Genomic DNA, 22592 nt, shown 5'->3' with positions numbered 1-22592 from the left:
TATGTCTTTTCCCTTTCACCCTAAACCCGTGCTCTCTAGTTCTGGACTCCCCGACCACAGGGAAAAGGCTTTGTCTATTTATCCTATCTATGCTCCTCATAATTTTGTAAACCTCCATAAGATCACCCCTCCGCCTCCGACGCTCCAGGGAAAACATCCCCAGCCTGCTCAGCCTCTCCTTATAGCTCAAATCCTCCAACCCTGCCAACATCCTTGTAAATATTTTCTGAACCCTTTCAAATTTTACAACATCTTTCCGATAGGAAGGAGACCAGAATTGCACGCAATATTCCGACAGCGGCCAAACCAATGTCCTGTACAGCCGCAACATGACCTCCCAACTCCTGTACTCGATACTCTGACCAATAAAAGAAAGCATATCAAGCACTTTCTTCACTATGCTATCTACTTGCAACTCCACTTTCAAGAAGCTATGAACCTGCACTCCAAGGTCTCTTTGTTCAGCAAAACTCCTTAGGACTTTACCATTAAGTGTATAAGTCCTGTTAAGATTTGCTTTCCCAAAATGCAGCACCTCGCAATTATCTGAATTAAACTCCATCTGCCACTTCTCAGCCCATTGGCCCATCTGGTCAAGATCCTGTTGTAATCTGAGGTAACCCTCTTCGCTGTCCACTACACCTCCAATTTTGGTGTCATCTGCAAACTTTCTAACTGTATCTCTTATGTTCGCATCCAAATCATTTATGTAAATGACAAAAAGTAGAGGACCCAGCACCGATCCTTATGGCACTTCACTGGTCTCAGGCCTCGAGTCTGAAAAACAACCCTCCACCACCACCCTCTGTCTTCTACCTTTGAGCCAGTTCTGTATCCAAATGGCTAGTTCTCCCTGTATTTTATGAGATCTAACTTTACTAACCAGTCTCCCATGGGGATCCTTATCGAATGCCTTACAGAAGTCCATATAAATCACATCTACCGCTCTGCCCTCATCAATCGTCTTTGTTACTTCTTCAAAAAACTCAATCAAGTTTGTGAGGCATGATTTCCTACGCACAAAGCTATGTTGACTATCTCTAATCAATCCTTGCTTTTCCAAATACATGTACACCCTGTCCCTCAGGATTCCCTCCAACAACTTGCCCACCTCCGACATCAGACTCACTGGTCTATAGTTCCCTGGCTTGTCCTTACCACCCTTCTTAAATAGTGGCACCATGTTAGCCAACCTCCAGTCTTCTGGCACTTCGCTTGTGACTATCAATGATACAAATGTCTCAGCAAGAGGCCCAGCAATCACTTCTCTAGCTTCCCACAGAGCTCTAGGGTACACCTGATCAGGTCCTGGGGATTTATTCACCTTTATGCATTTCAAGACATCCAGCACTTCCTCCTCTGTAATATGGACATTTTTCAATTTGTCACCATTTATTTCCTTACAGTCTACATCTTCCATATCCTTTTCCACAGTAAATACTGATGCAAAATACTCGTTTAGTATCTCCCCCATTTTCTGCGGCTCCACGCAAAGGCTGCCTTGCTGATCTTTGAGGGGCCCTATTCATTCCTTAGTTACCCTTTTGTCCTTAATGTATTTGTAAGTACCCTTTGGATTCTCCTTAATTCTATTTGCCAAAGCTATCTCATGTCACCTTTTTGCCCTCCTGATTTCCCTCTTAAGTATACTCCTACTGCCTTTATACTCTTCTAAGCATTCACTTGATCTGTCCTGTCTATACCTTACATATGCTTCCTTCTTTTTCTTAACCAAACCCTCAATTTCTTTATTCGGAGATGCCGGTGTTGGACTGGGATGTACAAAGTTAAAAATCACACAACACCAGATTATAGTCCAACAGGTTTAATTGGAAGCACACTAGCTTTCGGAGCGATGCTCCTTCATCAGGTGATTGTCACCTGATGAAGGAGCATCGCTCCGAAAGCCAGTGTGCTTCCAATTAAACCTGTTGGACTATAACCTGGTGTTGTGTGATTTTTAACTCAATTTCTTTAGTCATCCAGCATTCCCTATACCTACCAGCCTTTCCTTTCACCATAACAGGAATATACTTTCTCTGGACTCTCATTATCGCATTTCTGAAGGCTTCCCAATTTCCAGCTGTCCCTTTACCTGCGAATATCTGCCCCCAATCAGCTTTTGAAAGTTCTTTCCTAATACTGTCAAAATTGTTTTTTCTCTAATTTAGAACTTCAACTTTTCGATCTCGTCTATCCTTTTCCATCACTATTTTAAAACTAATAGAATTATGGTCGCTGGCCCCAAAGTGCTCCTCCACTGATACCTCAGTCACATGCCCTTCCTTATTTCCCAAGAGCAGGTCAAGTTTTGCACCTCCCTTCGTAGGTACATCCACATACTGAATCAGAAAATTGTCTTGTACACACTCCATCTCCATTCCTCTCCATCTAAATCCTTAACACTATGGTAGTCCCAGTCTATTTTTGGAAAGTTAAAATCCCCTACCATAACCACCCTATTATTCTTACAGATAGCTGAGATCTCCTTACAAGTTTGTTTCACAATTTTCCCCTGACTATTAGGAGGTCTATAAATACAATCCCAATAAGGTAATCATCCCTTTCTTATTTTTCAGTTCCACCCAAATAACCTCCCGGGATGTATTTCCAGGAAGTTCCTCCCTCAGCACAACTGTAATGCTATCCTTTATCAAAAACGCCACTCTTCCTCCTCTCTTGCCTCCCTTTCTATCCTTCCTGTAGCATTTGTATCCTGGAACATCAAGCTGCCAATCCTGCCCATCCCTGAGCCATGTTTCTGTAATTGCTATGATATCCCAGTCCCATGTTCCTAACCATGCCCTGAGTTCATCTGCCTTCCCTGTTAGGCCCTTTGCATTGGGCTGCTGCATATTTTCTCACCTCTCTCTGTCAGGCAGTGTCTCTAATTCGTTTTATTGCTTGGGTAAATTTCTTTTTGCACTTTAGTTGAGAAGAGAAAGTGTGCTTTCTGGCACAACTGCAGGGATCCAATTTATCTGGACGGCATTTATCCCCCACCCCGCCTCTCTGGCTTACATCAGACAGTTCCATTGTTGCACAGATCATATAATTTAGGGAGTCAGTTTCATCTAATTGTTGTTCAATCTCAGATCCATGCATGGTCGCACACATGATGAAGACTTTCTTCGTATTCTCAATCCTGGTTTAATCTTCAGTAGTGTAAACTGCAGCCTCATGTGGAAGTCTCAATAGCAAGATAAGGCAGTATCTGAGTTCTATGAAGAGATGTCTGCTGCTCTGTGCACGTCACATTAAACAGTTGCAAGCGCCAAAGTAAATTCAAACCCTTGATGTAATTTGATATATGTTTCTGGATACATACTAGTACAGGAATTTTGAAAGCAATCTGAAGAAGTTTCTGCCTTTTTAGCAACTTTGAAATATGTCTGGTGACAAGATCTATCTCAGCTTTTCTGGCAGTCTGATAAGTTAATTTCCATTGTCTTATCTTTGTCACTGTTAGTAGCAATTATTGACGGTGATTTTTCCTCCCAGTTTGCTGCATAATTTTGATGGTTCAGTGTTTAATACTGCTGTCTCACAAAGCTAGGGACCCGAGTTTGATTCCAGCCTCGGGCGACTGTGTGTGTGGAGTTTGCCCATTCTCCCCGTGTCTGCGTGGGTTTCCTCCGGGTGCTCCGGTTTCCTCCCACAATTCAAAGATGTGCAGGTTAGGTGAATTGGCGATGGTAAATTGCACACAATATTCAGAGTTAGGTGCATTAGTCAGGGAAAATGCAGAGCAATAGGGAAGGGGAATGGATCTGGATGGATTACTCTTTGGAGGGTTGGTGTGGACTTGTTGAGCCAAATGGTCTGTTTCCACACTGTAAGGATTCTGTGATAGTCTTCAGATCTCATGCCAAGATACTTCTATTGCCACAAGGTGTGGTTGTTTTGTTTAGAACACCTCGATAAAAGGGTTCAGACGATAGTTCGATCAGAGAGAGTTAGCTAAAGTTAACCTCAAACTAAAGGAATCACTATGTACAGATCCTATTCTACACTATCACAAGCATATTGCTAGACACTGAAATCTGACAGCTAATATTTATGCTTGTGCAAGTAAATTCTGGTCTCATCAATAAGTGCAATGTTAGTACTTCCATTTTGTTTTTTAGTTGGTGTTTCTCTACATTTGTTAATAATCCATCCAATTATTCTGTATTTTACATTTCAAAAAGTAAGAAAGCTGGCAATGAGCCATGTCAAATCCATTAGGAACACCCTTCTCGTCACAAAAACCATCCTAACACAAACCACAAAAATCATTATCATTTTTCCCATCACTCAGCTAATTTTGCATTTATTCTGCCACTTTTCCTTGAATGTCATGAACTTTCAAAAATTGATCTGAAAGGACTTTTACAAAATACCTTGCTAAAATCTTATGTCGACTACATAAAATGTACTCCATCTCTGAGCTCTGATTCTGGTCAACTTCGTCAAATACAAACTTCCCTTAATAAATCTATCCATCTTGGTTAATCCATGCCTTTCTAACTGTCCATTAGAAAATTTTCCAATAATTAGACCATCCTGCTTCGGGTGAAATGTCTCCAATGAGTTAGTCTATTCCTTTTCCACTTTTTAAACAAAATGACAATAATCGCAGTGCTCTGGCATCTCATTTGAAATCAGACAGGTTTGAAAATGACAGTCAACATTTGTTTTACTTAACATCCTGAAAGATATTTGATCTGAATGTGGTAATTTGTCTATATTAAAAGGTTTATCTGGAACTTACATTGGGAGCAAATAGCGTCAAGCCTAAAAGAAGGACCATCAGATACGTTTCAAGTAAAGAGTATGACCACGCTATGTACAATTACCAAAATTATTCAAACAGTACACTGGGAAAGTATTCAAAGATTGAGATATACTTCCACGAGTAAAAATTGGGCATAAGAACACAAGCTTGTAGACTGACAACACAGCACTGCTTGTGGAATCATAAGAGGCCTTTCAAAGTATCATAGATTAAGTAAAATCTGGAAGTTTAGAATATGAATTGACTTTGAACATCAAAAAGACAAAACAATGACGGGAAAAAAGACATTAGGAGAAATTAGATTGAAGTTTGAAATGGGTGATCAGTACTGATAGTGCAATTGTAGGATTGATGGTATAGGGGCATGTCAGAAAATGAGAGAAGCTTGTAGGATGGGCAACACTGGAATCATTGGTGATTTGAATTCAGGCATGGACTGGGTAATCCAGTTGATCAATAAAACTGTGAAGGACAGGTTTTTGGAGTGTCATAGGAATGGTTTGCTGGAAAGTCATGTTGAAGAGCGGACCAGAGGACATGCTATTTTGGATTAAATATTATGTAATGAGAAAGCTGATTAATAATATTGTTGTAAAAGAACCTTGAGAGATGAGTGACGACAATATGTTTGAAAGTAAGGTGGTTCAACCTGAAGCAAAGGTGTTTAATTTGCATAAGGGAAATTATGAAAGCATGAAGCACAAATTGATCTGTATTGGGAAAGTACATTAATAGGCATAACTGCACGTTGGTCTTTAGAGAGCTAATACATAACTTACAACATGTGAACATTCCTTCAAAGTACAAGACTTCAAAAAAGGTCAGTCATTCATGGTTGTCAAAGAAAGTCAGGGCCTTATAAAATTACAAGGAAAGGTTTATAAATTAGCCAAAAATGGTAAGACTGAGAATATAGCAATTGAGGACCAAGAACACACAAATATAGACGGAAAAATCTTCTCCAGGTATGTAGAAAAAAAACATTTGGCTAAGTCAAATGTCGTTTCATTAAAAACAGTCAGGAGAATTATAATGGGGAATAGTGACATGACAAAGAAGCTAAGCGATTTAGTTTGTAATCTGTTTTCACTGAGTACAATTCAAGAAGTCTCTTAGAATTAGAGATTCCACTACCCCCCTCCCCCCTCCCCCCACCACCCCAGGTGACTAGAGAAAATTAGGAATTGAAGGAAAGTAATATTAGTAACAAGGTTGGACTTGAGAAATTATTAGGGCTGACAGTTGGTAAATCCTTGCGACCTGAACCTTACATCCCATATTGAATGAAATGTATGTAAAGATAATTGATGCATTGGTAATCATCCAAAATTCCAGAGATTGTGAAATGATTCATGCAGATTAGAAGCTTGCAAATTTCACCCCATTATATAAGAAATGAGCAAATGGAAAAACTGCAACTACAGAACTAACTTGGTTTTATTACTACTTATCTTTCTAATCATCTGCATCTTCTCATGAACATTTCTGAATTCTATCATCAGAACTTACTTTAGTGATGATATGTATGGAAAACAATTCTGCCAACTTAGTGTAATCATAGATTTCCATCCTGTTGACTAACTGAAGCAAGTCTCTTATGCTAACATAGAATCTCCTGAGATTAAGTCTTTTTTTGAGTTCTGCCAATGAGATACCAATGAAATCTTAACTCCTGTCAGCCTTCCATCAGTGATAGATTCTAGCATTTTTCTATCATCAAGGATATGATAAATGGACACTTGGGTAAAAATGATATGATTGAGCATATTATCATGGATGTTCTTGTCAGGAAATCACTGAAGGCTAACATGCAAATGCAGCAAGCTGTTAGGAAAGCACATAGAATGTTAGCCTTTATTGCAAAAGGATTTTTGTACAGGAGTAGCGAAGTCTTTCTTCAGTTGCGTTAGAGCTTGGTTCAACCACACCAGATAATGTGTGCATTTTGGTCTCATTATCTCAAGAAACACATTGCCAGAGAGGCAGTGCAATGAATGTTCATATGATGCATATTCCTGGGATGATAGGATTGTCCTATGATGAAAGATTGGGCAAACTAGACATTGTAGTTTCAAAGAACATTCCAATAATTAAAGGGATAGACAGGGTAGATGCAGATAAGATGTTTCGCTGGTTGGGTGTCTAGAACCAGAACCAGGAGGAACAATCTAAAAATTAGGGGATGCCATTTAGGACCAGGATGAGAAGATTTTGTTTTACTCAGGATTGTGAATCTTTGGAATTCTTTACCCTAGAGGACCAGGGAAACTCAGCTTTTGAGAATAATTAAAGTCAATGTTGATAAATTTTTGGGTATCAATGTTATAAAGAGTTAGCGGGACATTGTGAATGAAAGGCATTGAAGTGTTGAATCAGCCGTGAATGTAATAAATGGCGGAGTAGGCTCAAAGGACTGAATAGGAGAAAGTGAGGGCTGCAGATGCTGGAGATCAGAGCTGAAAATGTGTTGCTGGAAAAGCACAGCAGGTCAGGCAGCATCCAAGGAGCAGGAGAATCGACGTTTCGGGCATGAGCCTTTCTTCTTCCTCATTTCTGAAGAAAGACTCTCCTGCTCCTTGGATACTGCCTGACCTGCTGCGCTTTTCCAGCAACATATTTTCAGCTCAAAGGACTGAATGGCTTATTCCTGTTCCTAAATGGAGAGCAGCAGAAATGGGTCAACCTTGTTGTAGTTGGATGACAGAAGTTGCAGAATGGCTGCAGATATGCTACAGTGGATGTGTAAGGATGATTTGAGACAGATATCATAACAGCAGACTTCCTGGCAGGAGTAACTGCATAAGAAGCAGTAGCAGCAAAAGTTGATAAGTTTCTAACAGTGATGTAGTACAGGTGTGTTATTTTAAAATGTACAGCCCATGTTCAATAAAACCTGCAGTGTTTTTTCAATCTGCATTTTTTGCAAAATATGCAGAGAAAACACAATGCAAGGTAAATAAGATGCAAAAGATGCTTGATCTGTATAACTTCAGTTTTCTTTCCGGAAAATGACGATCTGTTGTTCACTTGAACAATATTTGCTATATGTCCAACTTATATAACATTACTATTTTCAATGCTTCCCATCTTTTCCAGGTGTTCTTTTCCTTGGAGAGCACGATGAGGAGTATGTTTTTACATTGCCAAGTGCCTATGCACGTTCAATATTGACAGTCCCTTGGGTAGAACTAGGGGGTAAAGTCAGTATTAACTGTGCCAAGTCTGGTTACTCTGCTGCAGTCACATTCCATACAAAGCCTTTCTATGGAGGAAAGGTCCACAGGTAATTTACAAATGCTTCGTATACATTAACCCTATTGTGAAAACAGCGTTTGGTTGAATTAGAAAAACTGTCTTTAAATCACATTCTCTTGCCTGCTGGAATCAGCATAAAACATAAGGAGCAATTGATTGTTTCAGGTGATGAGAAATTTCGCATACGCAATTCCAGAGATATACAAATTTAGATTTGTAAATTATAGAGTGGAGTTTGATTTTTATTTACTAAATAGAAAACCGGCCACATAAATCTATTCAAATTGATAAAAATAAAAATGAGATGTAAATTGGTCTGCCATGTTGCTTTTGTCATTTTACACCATTTCTTGAAATCTGTCTGACCTGTTTTTAGCCAATTGACAAAAGATCAGGATGAAGGACTGTTACTTGGTTTTGTCAAGTGTTTTATGATGCTGGACCATAGTTCTCTGTCTAGTGACTCCCTAGTTTCAGCTGAACAGTTTGAGAAACAGAGGTGAAGAAAAAGAGAGGAAATGATTATGCAGCACTGTTTAAGAAGGGTGGTAAGGACAACACAGGGAACTATAGACCAGTGAGCCTGACGTCAGTGGTGGGCAAGTTGTTGGAGGGAGTCCTGGGGGACAGGATGTACATGTATTTGGAAATACAAGGACTGATTAGGGATAATCAATATGGCTTTATGCATGGGAAACTTGATTGAGGTTTTTGAAGAAGTAACAAAGAGGATTGATGAGGGCAGATCGGTAGATGTGATCTCTCTGGACTTCAGTAAGGCGTTTGACAAGGTTCCCCATTGGAGACTGGTGAGCAAGGTTAGATCTCATGGAATACAGGGAGAACTCTTCATGTGGATACAGAACTGGCTGAAAGGTAGAAGACAGAGGGTGGAGGGTTGTTTTTCAGAGTCGAGGCCTGTGATCAGTGGAGTGCCACAAGGATCAGTGCTGGGTGTGCTACTTTTCTTCATGTGAGCATAAGAGGTATAGTTAGTAAGTTTGCTGATGACACCAAAATTGGAGGTGTAGTGGACAGCGAAGAGGGTTACCTCAGATTACAGCAGGATCTTGACCAAGTGGGCCAATGGGCTGAGAAGTGGCAGATGGAGTTTAATTTAGATAAATGCAAGGTGCTGCATTTTGGGAAAGCAGATCTTAGCGGGACTTATACATTTAATGGTAAGGGCCTAGGGAGTATTGCTGAACAAGGAGACTTGGAGTGCAAGTTCATAACAGGTAGATAGGATAGTGAAGAAGGCGTTTGTTATGCTTTCTTTTGTTGGTCAGAGTATTGAGTACAGGAGTTGGGAGGTCATGTTGCGGCTGTACAGGATATTGGTTAGGCCACTGTTGGAATATTGCGTGCAATTCTGTTCTCTTCCTATCGGAAAGATGTTGTGAAACTTGAAAGGGTTCAGAAAAGATTTACAAGGATGTTGTCAGGGTTGGAGGATTTGAGCTATAGGGAGAGATTGAATAGGCTAGGGCTGTTTTCCCTGGAGCATCGGAGGCTGAGGGGTGACCTTATAGAGGTTTACAAAGTTATGCGGGGTATGGATAGGATAAATAGACAAAGTCTTTTCTTTGGGGTGGGGGAGTCCAGAGCTAGAGGACATAGGTTTAGAATGAGAGGGGAAAGATGGAAACGAGACCTAAGGGGCAACCTTTTCACTCAGAGGGTGGTATGTGTATGGAATGAGCTGCCAGAGGAAGTAGTGTAGGCTGGTACAATTGCAACATTTAAAAGGCATTTGGATAGGTATATGAATAGGAAGGGTTTGGAGGGATATGGGCCGGGTGCTAGCAGGTGGGACTAGATTGGGTTGAGATATCTGGTCGGCATGAATGAGTTGGACCGAAGGGTCTATTTCGGTGCTGTACATCGCTATGACTCTATGACTAAGAAATAAAAGAAAACAAAGGTGATGGGTCAGGCGAATTAAAATTTACTTTGGAATGGGATGGGTGCATTGAAAAAATAGAAATACATTGGCTACTTCACATTGATCTTAAATACTTCAGTTTGAAAACAAAAATGAACTTAATACACCAACATTTATTTGCTAATTTTTGATTTAACAGTTGATTTACTAATACTGATGACTTTTTTACCTCCACACCACCTCAATCATACCACTAAATGGCTCTGATACTTCCTAAATTTTCCTTTATCCTTAGTAATATTGCTGGTGTTATCCAACATTTAAAACATATCCAATGCTGTTACCTTGGGTTAGCTCTTTTGTAGTTGCTTACAGTAAACAACTCTGCAGCACTTTAGTCAATTCCTTTTCCAGCTTTCAGTTCGTAATATGTATTCTGAGTTGAGTTCACTTTTTCTGAATCCACCAGTAACCCCCATTTATCATATATAAACTATATACACTTGCCAATGTAGGAGAAAGTGAGGACTGCAGATGCTGGAGCTTTTCAAAGTCAAAGTGTAGTGCTGGAAAAAGCACAGCAAGTCAGGCAGCATCCGAGGAGTGGGTGAGTTGATGTTTCGGGCATAAGCTCTACGTCAGGAATATGGAGGGGGAAGGCGGCTGAGAGATAAATAGATGGGGGGGGAGCGAGGGGAGGGGGAATCTGGGGAAAGGTAGGTGGGAAGGCAATAGGTGGGTACAGATGGGAGGTAATTGTGATAAATAGGTGGAGAGGCTGGAACGGATAAGTGGGAAGCAAGATGGATAGGTAGGTCAGGTAAGAAGGCTGTGTAAAGTTGCAAGGTTGAATCTGGGATGAAGTGGGCAAGGGGAGATTTGGAAACTGGTGAAGTCGATGTCGATGCCATTTGATTGTAAGGTCCTGAGGCAGAAGCTGAGGCGTTCTTCCTCCAGTTGGCGGGTAGCTTTGATTTGGCGGTGGTGGAGGCCCAGGACTGACAAGGGAGAGGGATGGGGAGTTGAAATGGTCGGCCACTGGGCAGTGGGGTTTTTTGATGCGTGCGTACCAGAGATGTTCCCTGAGCCACTCCACGAGTTTGCATTCTGTCTCCCTGATGTAGCAGAGACAACATCAAAAGCAACAGATGCAGTAGATGAGGTAGGTGGATATGCAGGAATATCTCTACCAGAATATCTCTAGATTTGAAATGACCCTTTAGGGCCTTGGACTGAGGTGAAGGTGGAGGTGTGGATACAGGTTTTACAACTCTTGCTGCGGCAAGGGAAACTGCCAGGTGTGGAGGGTTGTTTGGTGGGGGACGTGGACCTAATGAGGCAGTCGCAGATGGAATGGTCTCTTTGGAATGCAGATCAGGGTGGGGAAGAAGATATTTATTTGGTGGAGTCTGACTGGAGGTGGTGTAAATGGCAGAGGATGATGCACTTTCTATTGCACTATTTCTTAATTATCAAAAAATGCTCCCAGAAGCAGCCCTTTTTAAACCTTTAACTCTGCTGACTGAACACAGATTGCTGAAGGATAAAGTAATGTTTCTTTGACGACTTTGTCAGTAATGCTCACATCAGCAGCCTTGAACTGATATCAAAATATAAACACTTAATATTTATATTTTGTGCTGCTTAAAATGGACTGGATATTGTAGTCAGCATTACAGGAAGTGTGTTCACCAATCACTTTGCTAAAGGTTATCCCCAAGGTTTTCCTGGAATTTAGAGGGCAGTCTGCTGTAATTTATTGTCTGTTTCAGCACAACATATTTCACAGGAAATATTGAGTGTTTTATGAGCAGTGCAAGTAACTGTATTTCTCTTCAGCCAGTTAAACGGAAGAATCCTCTCTCAGATGCACAGAGTTGGATCTTGACATGGCAACAGAGACGGGTTAAAGATGGATTTGTATGCAAATTCAAGCTGTAATGTGGTGTGCCATTTACCCAACACTGAGCAGCTTCCACTAGACTTTTGCAGAAGTGATTTCTTGGTGAAGGCAGCTATCCACTTGATGGTGGCAGCCTGGGAATTACAAACACAATACTCCAGCTGTGGTCTTAACTAATGTCTTTTATAAGTTCTCTATAACTGATTTTTTTCTTGCCCCTATTAATAAAGCCTCGAATTCTGAGTTTCTTTATTTTTCTATTGATGTGGGTGTCTATGGCAAGATCACACTTTTGCCCATCTTTAATTTCCCTTGAACTGATTGGCTCTCCAGGCCATTACTGGGTATATTACAGTGGGTCTGGAGTCACTTGTATCAGAGCAGGTTAAGATGGACAACTTTCTTTTCCAAAAGGCAATAGTGAACCAGGTGTTTCTTTATGACAATCAATGGTGGCCACTAGCGTAGCCTTCAGCTCTGGATTTTATTTCAGTTTAATTCAAATCCCACCATCTATCATGGTGCTATCTCTCCTTGTCCTGTTACTTTTCACTTATGCCTTCATACTCCCAGATCTCTTCTCATGTACATTCTGACATATAGTTCCCAGATGTTACACTGTCTCACCATGTTCTGTCTACCAAAATATTGCACATTGTACTTCTCCGCATTGAACTTCGTCTGTCACCCAGTTAAAGTATTAATGCGATTTGGAAGCTCTGCATTGCCCTCTTTATAATATACAATGCTCCAATGCTTTGTATTATCTACAAACTTTGAAATTGTACTCTGTATACCAAGTTTAGAATCGTAGAATCTCTACAGTGCAGAAAGAGTCTGCACCAACCCTACAAAGAGCATCCCACGCAGATCACTCTCCCTCCAACCCCCTACCCGTAACCCCACATTTACCGCAGCCAATCCATCTAAACTGCATATCTTTGGATTGTGAGAGGAAACCAGAGAATCTGGCGCAAACCCAGATCACTGGCATTGTGAGGCAGCAGTGCTAACCACTGTGCCACTCTAAAATGTTTAGATTATCACCATATACTGGGGAAAGCAAGGTTCTTGATACCCCTGGGGATCTCCACTATAACCTTTCCATAACCATGGAATCACAGAAGTATTAGGACACAGAAAGAGGCCATTCAGTGCGAATGTGTACCAGTCTTTGAGCATTATGATTTAGTACCATTTTCCTGCCTTTTCTAAATATCCTTACACATTGTTTTTAATCAAATAGATATTCAAAGTCATCTTCAATGCCTTAATTGAACTTGCCTCCACCCCATAGAGTCATTGCGATGTACAGCACAGAAACAGACCCTTCAGTCCGACTCATTCATGCTGACCGGTTATTTTATATTAATCTAGTCCCGTTTGCCAGCATTTAGTCCATATCTGTCTCAACCCTTCCTATTCATATAGCCATCCAGAGACCTTTCAGACGTTGTTTTACCAGCATCCACCACCTCCTTTGGCAGCTCATTCCATACACGCAACACCCTCTGCGTGAAAATGTTGCTCCTTAGGTCCCTTTCAAATCTTTCGCCTCTCACCTATGCCTATGCCTTCTAGTTTTGGACTCCCATAATGCAACATGACATCCCAACTCCAATACTCAATGTATTAACCAATAAAGGCAAGTGTTCCAAGCGCTGCCTTCACTAAAGTCTACCTGCGACTCTGCTTTCAAGAAACTATGAACCTGCACTCCAGAAGAATGTCTTGCAGTCTTTCTGTAACATTTTTGACCCTGGCATCAGTGGGGCAGCATACCATCCAAGAAACACATCTGAGGAGCACAACGGCTCAGTGGTTAGTGCTGTGCCTCACAGTTTGTGTTTCAGTTTCATCCCACAGTCCAAAGTTGTGCATGTTAGGTGGAATGGCTTGCTAAATTGTCCAGGGATGCGCAAGCTTGGTGGATTACCTGTGGGAAATGCAGGGTTACGTGGGTAGGGTAGGAGTGTGGGATTGCTTGGGATGCTGTTCACAGATTGGTGTGGACTCCATGGCCCAAATGGCCTGCTTCTCATTCTATTATTCTATCTATGGATGCAGAAATGTCTGTCCATTCCCCTGTCTAACGAATCCCTTTCATGACTGCTGTTCCATTCTGCTTGTTTTCTTCGTGTATAACTGAGCCACTCAATGGTTTGGGTCTTTGCTCCATTCCTCTGAAAAACCATTGCCATTAACAGATCCAACACAGTAAAGTTATTATCCAGAAAAGTTGTCTCAGGAAATGTCTACACTACGTGACTGGTTCTCTTGGACTGTTCAGTGACGCCTATTCTCTATCTTCCTGAAAGTCTCTATCTTCAGATGACCAGCTCTCTGAACACAGTGTTCTGTGTTGTAGATGCAGCACAGTGATTCTAGTCACTCTTGAACCTGAAATATGTATCTGTGACTCAGTGTGCCACAGATGGGTATTCCATATAGCTTTTAAACGGTTTACTACAAACAAGATTAAATCATAAAAAGGCCCCTCAGAAGTCTCCTCTCTGGGCACTACAGAGGTGCCTACCCCCTCAACTTGCACTCTGCCTATGACCCTCAACCCTGTGGAAGTGAGCGCCCAGTAAGCTGAGCCTGTATCTGAGCAGGACGCTCTTATAAGTCTTTGTCTTCTAGCAGAAAGTGAGGACTGCAGGTGCTGAGATCAGAGCTGAAAATGTGTTGCTGGAAAAGCGCAGCAGGTCAGGCAGCATCCAAAGAGCAGGAGAATCGACGTTCCGGGCATGACCCCGGACATTCCTGAAGAAGGGCTCATGCCCGAAACGTCGATTCTCCTGCTCCTTGGATGCTGCCTGACCAGCTGCGCTTTTCCAGCAACACATTTTCAGCTTTGTCTTCTAGCCACAAGCACCCCTGAGGTCACCTACCCAAATCTCTAAGGCCACCAGGTTTCACTTTCGGGCAGGCTTGTTCCATCCCAGCCAGGGACCCAGCCAGGAGAAGGATAAAGTAAATTCCTGAAGAAGGGTTTATGCCCGAAACGTCGATTCTCCTGTTCCTTGGATGCTGCCTGACCTGCTGTGCTTTTCCAGCAACACATTTTCAGCTCTGATCTCCAGCATCTGCAGTCCTCACTTTCTCCTAAAGTAAATCTTGACAAATATGTCGGTGGTACGGGCAAAACATCATTATAAATATAAGATCATATTTATAAATATATTTTCACTCTACATCATCATTTGTGTGATTGTCATTTTAGCTGCAGTTACAGGAATGAAGGTAGAGAGGCTAGCCATCTTTAGCATCAGATTATAGCATAACAGTTTCTGAAGGATAGCTACTGCTTTTGTAGTGTCTGTACTTTTATTGAATGAGGAAGCAACAAATGTTTGGGATGTTTCCCTCAGTTTGGAAAGTTAACTTGTATTCACAGAGACGTACAGTACGGAAACAGACACTTTAGTCCAACTCATCTATGCTGACTAGATATCCTAACCTAATCTAGTCCTATTTGCCAGCATTTGGCCTATATCCCTCTAAACCCTTCCTACTCATATACCCATCCAGATGCCTTTTAAAGTCTACAATTGTACTAGCCTCCACCGCTTCCATTGGCAGCTCATTCCATACTTGTACCACCCTCTGCGTGAAACAATTGCCCCTTAGGGCCCTTTTATATCTTTCCCCTCCCACCTTAAACCTATGCCCTCTAGTTCTGGACTCCCCCCACCCCAGGGAAAAGACTTGGTCTATTTATCCTATCCATGCCCCTCCTTGGTTTTTAAATCAATTCTTTTTCCCATTTTAGTGTACACTCAGAACACAGAAAAACAAAAAGACATAGCTTTTTGACAATGTAGTTAAAGATAATAGTCATTAAAAACTGTACAAAGCATCACTTATGTAAAATAAGGGCTATCAAATAAGCTGTATGAGAAAACAGTGATTTTGTGACCCAATTTGTCTTAAGAATGTTTTAAATTTAGAATATTTAAATCTTAAAATTACAGCAATTAATCTTAGAAAATGAAAATGCATGAAATCTCTCTGTGCTAACAAGGTGATTTGATTACATTTGGATAGGAATGGATAGAGGGAGTACCTTTTAGTTAAATGAATCATAGAATCATACAATACAGAAGAGACCTCAAGCACAACAAATCTACTTGAAAGCCACAATAAATCTACAGTGGTCTCAGTTTCTTGCACTATGTCAAATGTTATGATATATCAAGTGCTCAACCAAGTACTTTTTAAAGGTTCTGAGGTTATCCATCTCAACAACCCTCCCAGGCAGTATATTCCAGACCTCCTCCAATGAGTAAAAATGTTTTCTCTCAAATCCCCTCAAAACCTCCTGCCTGTCACCTTAAAATTCTATCCCCTTGCTATTGACACTTCAACTAAGGGGAACAGTTGATTTCTATTCACCCTATCCATGCCTCTCACAAGCCTATACGCAACTATCAGGTTGCCCCTCAATCTCTGTGCTCTGAAGAAACCAATCTAAGCCTATTTAGCCTTTCTTCCTAACTAAAGTGCTCCATCTCAGGCAATCTCGTGGTGAATTTCCTTTAGGATAATTTTGTTATCAATTTAGTGAAATAATGAAGTGGGACAGCTTAATCAAGCTTGTTAATTCAACATGAAATGCAACTACGAAACTTCTGATTTGGTTGTGATGCTCTATGTACATAGTAGATAATAGAAAATATTCTGTTAACCTGTTTTGCTAACAGTTTACTTCAGGAGAGCTCAGGCTGAAGAAAGAGCTGCACTACAGCAAATATCTTCCAAGCTATGCTGCAAGGGTTCTCTCTGGGAGCATGAGATCACTGTACAAATCCAGCCAGAGTTACTTTTGCATTTGTCCAGGATTGTTCTAATTCATTTGTGGTATGAGAAAATGCTGATTGTGCGCTCTGCCAATATGGCATTCTGTATTTACTTGTTATGCTATTATTGCTAATGAAGAATTAGTGATAATTTAGGTATGTTTACAGAAAAAACCTTAGTAAAAATATGAGATCCAGTTCGGACACCAGAATGGACCTATAACTCGTTAGTTACTTGTTGAATAGGTGGCATTAATTTGTTACTTCCACTTTGGAACAGTATCTTTGGCCCTAATCATGTAATCACAAATTGTACTCTATGTTGTGATAAAGGTAAGCTATCCTTCCTTGGCCTTCTCAAACTGTTTGCAGCCTATGATATGGTTGACAATACCATCGTCATTCCCTTCTAGACTTGACTCTTCCAACACACCCCGAGCTAGTCTCCCACGTTCTACATTCCGTGTACTGAAGTCATCCAGAACTCTGTTGCTAGTGCCCTATCTCTCTTAAAATCCTGTTTACCTATTACCTCTTGGTCACTGATATACATTGGTTCTTGTTTTAAAATTCCTCCATGTCTTCACTACTCCTCTGTTCTATCTCTGTAATGTTCTCCATCCCCTCGTCATCTGAGACATCAGCACTTCTCCAATTCTGGCTGCAATTTTAACTGATTCACCATTGGCAGCTGTCCGTTCAGCTACCAAAGCTGTAAGGTCTGGGATTCCTAGTCTTTGCCTCTCTTCCTGTCTGTCTTCCTTTAATCTTGAAAGCCTATTTCTTTGAACAAACATTTGGCTGTCGGCCCTTAAGTTGACTTATTTGGCTTGGTGTCCAATTTTGTTTGGTAACAATCCTGCAAAGTGCCTTGTATTAATTTTACATTGTTAAAGTCTACAAGTAATTGTTGTTTATGGTTGCACAAAGCAAATTTTCCCTTTTAATACTAATTAACAGTTGAGATGAGTTGATGAATGTCTGTTGAAATTTTAGTTGCAGAGGTAGGCATCAGGCATGGAGTAGTTAGCATAGCTTCAGATGTGCGGTTTAGATTTTTTCAAATCAGTTGTTCAAGATGTTATGACGCACTTCTGGAGAAGTATGACTTGACTTGAATCCAGGCTTCCTGGTTCAGAGGTAGCGACACTATATTGTACAACTGGGTCCCAATATGTGCTGTTTACAAACACTCTCATCCAGTTTTGAAGCTGAATGTAGGCCACTGTTAAAGAATGAGAATTTGATGGTGAGTCACAGCCATGGGTAATATTTTCCCCAAAGGCTTCAGGACCATAATGTCATGATCAAGTGGGAGTCAGACCACATGGGAAGCAGTCACGAGGCTGCAATTCTTCTTGAATTGGCCAGTTCATGGCCAGGGAATGAATTTTTTATCCAGTGAAGAAAGTGAGCTTGTTTTCAAAGATGGAGGACCAATACATGGTCCCCAGCAGTAAGGAAATCGCATTGTTTTCAGGTAAATTGGACAGAGGGTGGCCCAGGATGGATACTGTTTTTCTAATACTTTTAACTTAACTTAAGATTAACTTAACGGGGCGACTTGGTGGCTCAGTGGTTAGCATTGCTGCCTCACAGCACCAGGGATCCAGGTTCAATTCCTGATTCCCGCCTCGGGCGACTGTCTGTGTCTGTGTGGGTTTCCTCCGGGTGCTCTGGTTTCCTCCCACAATCCAAGAATGTGCAAGTCAGGTGAATTAGCCACGCTAAATTGCCCCATAGTGTTATGTGCATAAGTCAGGGGTATATATACAGTAGGGGAATGGATCTGGGTGGTTTGCTCTCAAGAGAGTCGGTGTGGACTTGTTGGGCCAAAGGCCCTGTATCCATACTGTTGGGAATCTAAATAAAAATGCATTTAATACAAAGCAGGCTACAGTTAAGTCAGGCAGGTGAGTAGTCTGGCCTGTGCTGGAAAAATGCTTCAAATAGCTGGGCCTTTCCATGTCACCTCTGGGGACTTTTAGGCTAATTGGGAAATTCCATTCAGCCTCTGACAATAGATCTTTCAACATTCAATTGTCCTGTACACCAGCTAATATGCTTGACCCCTTCAGGGCCTAAAATTGAGCATCCTAAATCAGAATTTGAATAGCGGGTTAGTTTAGTTCTGAGATTTCTAACCTTAGCGTAGCATTTGATCTTAAGTGAAGAATGAAGGGGAAAGAATATGTTAAGGTTATGAGCATTTACAGTGTTTCAATGTAATAAAGCACCCCCAAGGCACAGAACAGGAGTATAATAAAGCAAAATTTGACGTCTAGCTGAATTATGGCGTGACCAATAGCTTGGTAAATGAAAGGTTTTGAGCATTTTAAATGTTAAGTTTAGAAATGAAGTATAGGCAAAAGAATTCCAGAATATTGAACCTAAATACTTGAAGGCATTTCTACCAATTATGAGGCTAAAGAAGTTGGGAATGCAATAAAATCAAGAATTGGAAGAACATATAGTTCCCAGAGGATTGCGGGGCTGTTAGAGGTCACAGAAGTAGGGAGGAGATGCTGTGGAAGGGTTTAAACACAAGGACGATAAATGTAAATTTAGGGATATTTAAACAGTTCAAGGTCAGCGTTTTTCTTTCTCAATTGATTCCAGTGTTCTGCTTACAGAGTTACAGCTGAAGTGAAGCATAATCCAACAAACACAATTGTATGCAAGGCACAGGGGGAGTGGAATGGAACTCTTGAATTCACATACAGTAATGGAGAAACAAAAGTAATTGATACAACCAAACTGCCAATAATAAGAAAGAAAATACGGCCCATCAAAAAACAAGGGTTGTTTGAATCTAGGTGAGTAAAACTTGAACTCTTATAAATTCATAAAGCTCTCGAATCATATTTTGTCTTCAGGTGCCAGGAACCTATAGCAAAAAATATTGCATGTTTGAATGATAAATTCTTAATTTTCAGATTGGATAACTACATTCTCTTGTACAGTTTTGTTTCTTATCAAGTCTATTGACTATCCCTAAATCCTTTAATCCATAAGTAATTGAAAATATTACTCACCATCTTTTTCAAGATCAGGATGTCAGTATGGGATGTGGAACATTTTCCATTTCAACCATCCCATAGCAACTATTAGAACTCCTCGGTCTGTTTACATCAGAGCCAGATTTAGAACAATGGTCGCTTGATTCTGCTACAACCTCAAAAAGGTGCTTTCAATGCATAGCATGTTTGACTCTTTATCCCCCATAATGGGATAAAATAATTTGTCAGTGGGTGCATGCAGGCTACTTCAAATCATTTCACATGGAAGATCCTCCTATTGAACAGGTAAATACTATTCCATCAGCTATTGTATTTGAACCCAGAGATGAAAGATTGTTACAAAAAAGGAAATTGCTGGTTAAACTCAGCAGGTCAGACAGTATTTGTGGAGAGAAAACAGAGTTAATATTTTGGGTCTAGTGATCCTCCTTCAAGAAGATTGTTGACTAGCCCTCTATAATACCCAATAGTTTATTTGAGTTTTCACTAATTTTCAGTGTTACACTTGAAGTGGGAAACTGTAATGGTCATTGATGGTGTCGTTTGTATATAGAGCAGGAATTTTCCTAGACACTGCTGAATATTGTGAATGGACACAAGGTCGCACTGTGTGGTAAACATTCAGTCATTGAGCTGCTCTGGCAAAAGCAAGTATTGGTCAGAGGGTGAGTTCATTGTCCAGTTAATGACAATTGGTGAGCTCTCAAAATGGAGGGCTAATTACAGTCCATTTGGCATTGTCAGTAAAATGGATGAGCCATTTTTTCAATATTATAGTAAAATATAGATCCAGAACTGAGCAACCATGGAAGAGTGGAGAGAGGCACTACTGCCATTAGGTAGGCAAAAAGGACCTTTTAAACCTGTCTGAAGTGCTGGTTTCTTAGTCTATCATGGAGAGGCCACCTCCAGGCAATTAAACTGTTCCTTGCTTCCTCCCAAAACCTGAAATTAGACTGGTAAATCCCACTTGACTTCAAACCGTTAAGTGTAAGTAGCAATTCTTCTGTCTCCATACAGGATTCCACTTCTGTTCACAGCTCTGGAGGACCTTCAGTTCCTTTTCATTTTGTCATAGATGTAACCAGGAAAGCTCTCAACACCTTCATATTTAAAACCACAAGAGCTATGATTACTTTTGCTCAGAAATGCTATATTAGGCAATAGCCCTGATAATAATACTGATAAATTACTTTATTTGTTTGCAACGGATCTTAGTTTTACAAAAGAAGAATGCTGTTGTAGAGTCAAGCACAGAAACAGACCCTTCAGTTCAACTTGTCCATGCCAACCAAGTTTCCCAAACTAGTCTCACTTGCCTGTGCTTGGCCAATATCCTTCAAAACCTTTCCTTTTAATGTACATATCCAAGTGTCTTTTAAATGTAACTGTACGTGCATCACCACTTCATTTGGCAATTCAATTCACACATGAACTACCCTCCATGTGAAAACTTTACCCCTCAGGTCCCTTTTAAATCTTTCTCCTTTCAGCTGTGTAAGATCAGGCTGGAGAGGCAAATGAAAACTGGGGAAGTGATAGTGGGAGTGATTGACAGAGTGTCAGTTCCAGGGATACAGTTCTTGGAAACAACCTAGTGGCGGCACGATAGCTCAGTGGTTAGCACTGCTGCCTCACAGTGCCCAGGGACCAAATTCGATTCTAGCTTCTGGCGACTATGTGGAGTTTGTACATTCTCCCCGTGTCTGTGTGGGTTTCCTCCAGGTGCTCCGGTTTCCTCCCACAGTCCAAAAGATGTGCAGGTTAGGTGAACTGGCTATACAAAATTGACCATTGTGTTCAGGTATGTGTAGGCTAGGTGCATTAGCCAGGGGTAAATATAGGATAGGGGGAATGGATCTGGGTTGGTTACTCTTCGGAATGTCAGTGTGAACTTGTTGGGCCGAAGGCCCTGTTTTCATGCAGTAAGAATTCTCTGATTCTATGAATCTTGCAGGATCCAAGGTGGGAGTGTCACCCCTTGTGGAGAAACTGAAGGAAAACCATGGAACTGAGGAGTTAAAAGGAAAATACCCTGAAACTTTTCCAGACTCTGTAGTAGCAAGAGCCCACTATTATAAGTTACAGCAAGAAGGAAAACTAAAGAGTAAGATGAAGGAGTTGAGGTTCAGTTAGTTGGCACCCTGTTTGAAGAAAAACCTGAACAGGTAGAGGGGGTCAGGTAGAGGTGTTTAGTCCTGAGAGGCTAATGGACTTGCAATAGAAAGATAAGACAATAAATAATCTATATTATGATACATACTCAGAAAAGGAACAGAATGTATTCCTGAGGATTATTATCTTAAAGATAGATTCCTAATGTAAAAATGAAGACCACGACAGGTTAGTGCAGAGAACAAATGGGCGGAAGTGCACCAGGTTGTGCTGCCGGTAGCAGAGAGACAGGAAATATTGCGAGTAGCACGTTAATTACCTGTAGGAGGCCATTTAAGTGTGAGGAAGGTTCTGGCTAAGATACAAAAGTACTTTTTTGGCTTGAACTGCATAATGATGTAGTTGAATTTTGTCGTACCTGTAAAATGTGCCAAATGGTAGGGAAGCCACAGGTGATAATAAAACCAGCACCTTTGTTGCCAATTCCCACATTTGAAGAACCTTTCACGCAGGTTATGATTGATTGTGTAGGTCCCCTCCCTAAAACTAAAAGTGAGAACCAGTATTTGCTAACTGTAATGGATATGTCTACCAGATTTCCGGATGCATTTCCATTACGGCATGTTCAGGCAAAAAGAATGGTGGAGGAGTTGGTAACTTTCTTTACCTGATATGGGCTATTCAGGGAGATTCAGTCAGCCCAAGAGACTAATTTACTGCTAAACTATTTAAGGAAGTCATGGATAGTTTAGGCATATAGCGCTTTATATCAAATGCGTACCATCCAGAATCCCAGGGAGTCTTGGAAAGGTGGCATCAGACCCTGAAGACCATG

The 22592-nt window shown here is 40.9% G+C and overlaps 1 protein-coding gene across 3 annotated transcripts in view; it reads left to right on the top strand.

The window, feature by feature from the left end:
* The window catches only part of osbpl10b (oxysterol binding protein-like 10b), a 259812-nt gene that overhangs the window by 212685 nt on the left and 24535 nt on the right, over positions 1–22592 (top strand). For all 3 annotated transcript variants that reach the window (XR_006315905.2, XM_087978586.1, XM_043719213.2), the window contains 2 exons: positions 7874–8060; positions 19256–19438. Coding sequence is in view for 2 of the 3 variants with exons in the window: in XM_087978586.1 (XP_087834712.1) it covers positions 7874–8060; positions 19256–19438 (370 nt within the window). In the remaining variant the exon portion in view is untranslated. The remainder of the gene's footprint in view (positions 1–7873; positions 8061–19255; positions 19439–22592) is intronic.

The sequence above is a fragment of the Chiloscyllium plagiosum genome, unplaced genomic scaffold (genome assembly GCF_037043375.1).
Source record: "Chiloscyllium plagiosum isolate Xiang-an unplaced genomic scaffold, Cpla_swu_hap1 HiC_scaffold_34, whole genome shotgun sequence".
Classification (NCBI taxonomy): Eukaryota; Metazoa; Chordata; class Chondrichthyes; order Orectolobiformes; family Hemiscylliidae; genus Chiloscyllium; species Chiloscyllium plagiosum.
The sequence above is the reverse complement of the archived record's forward strand: the minus strand, read 5'-3'. Positions and strand labels throughout refer to the sequence as shown.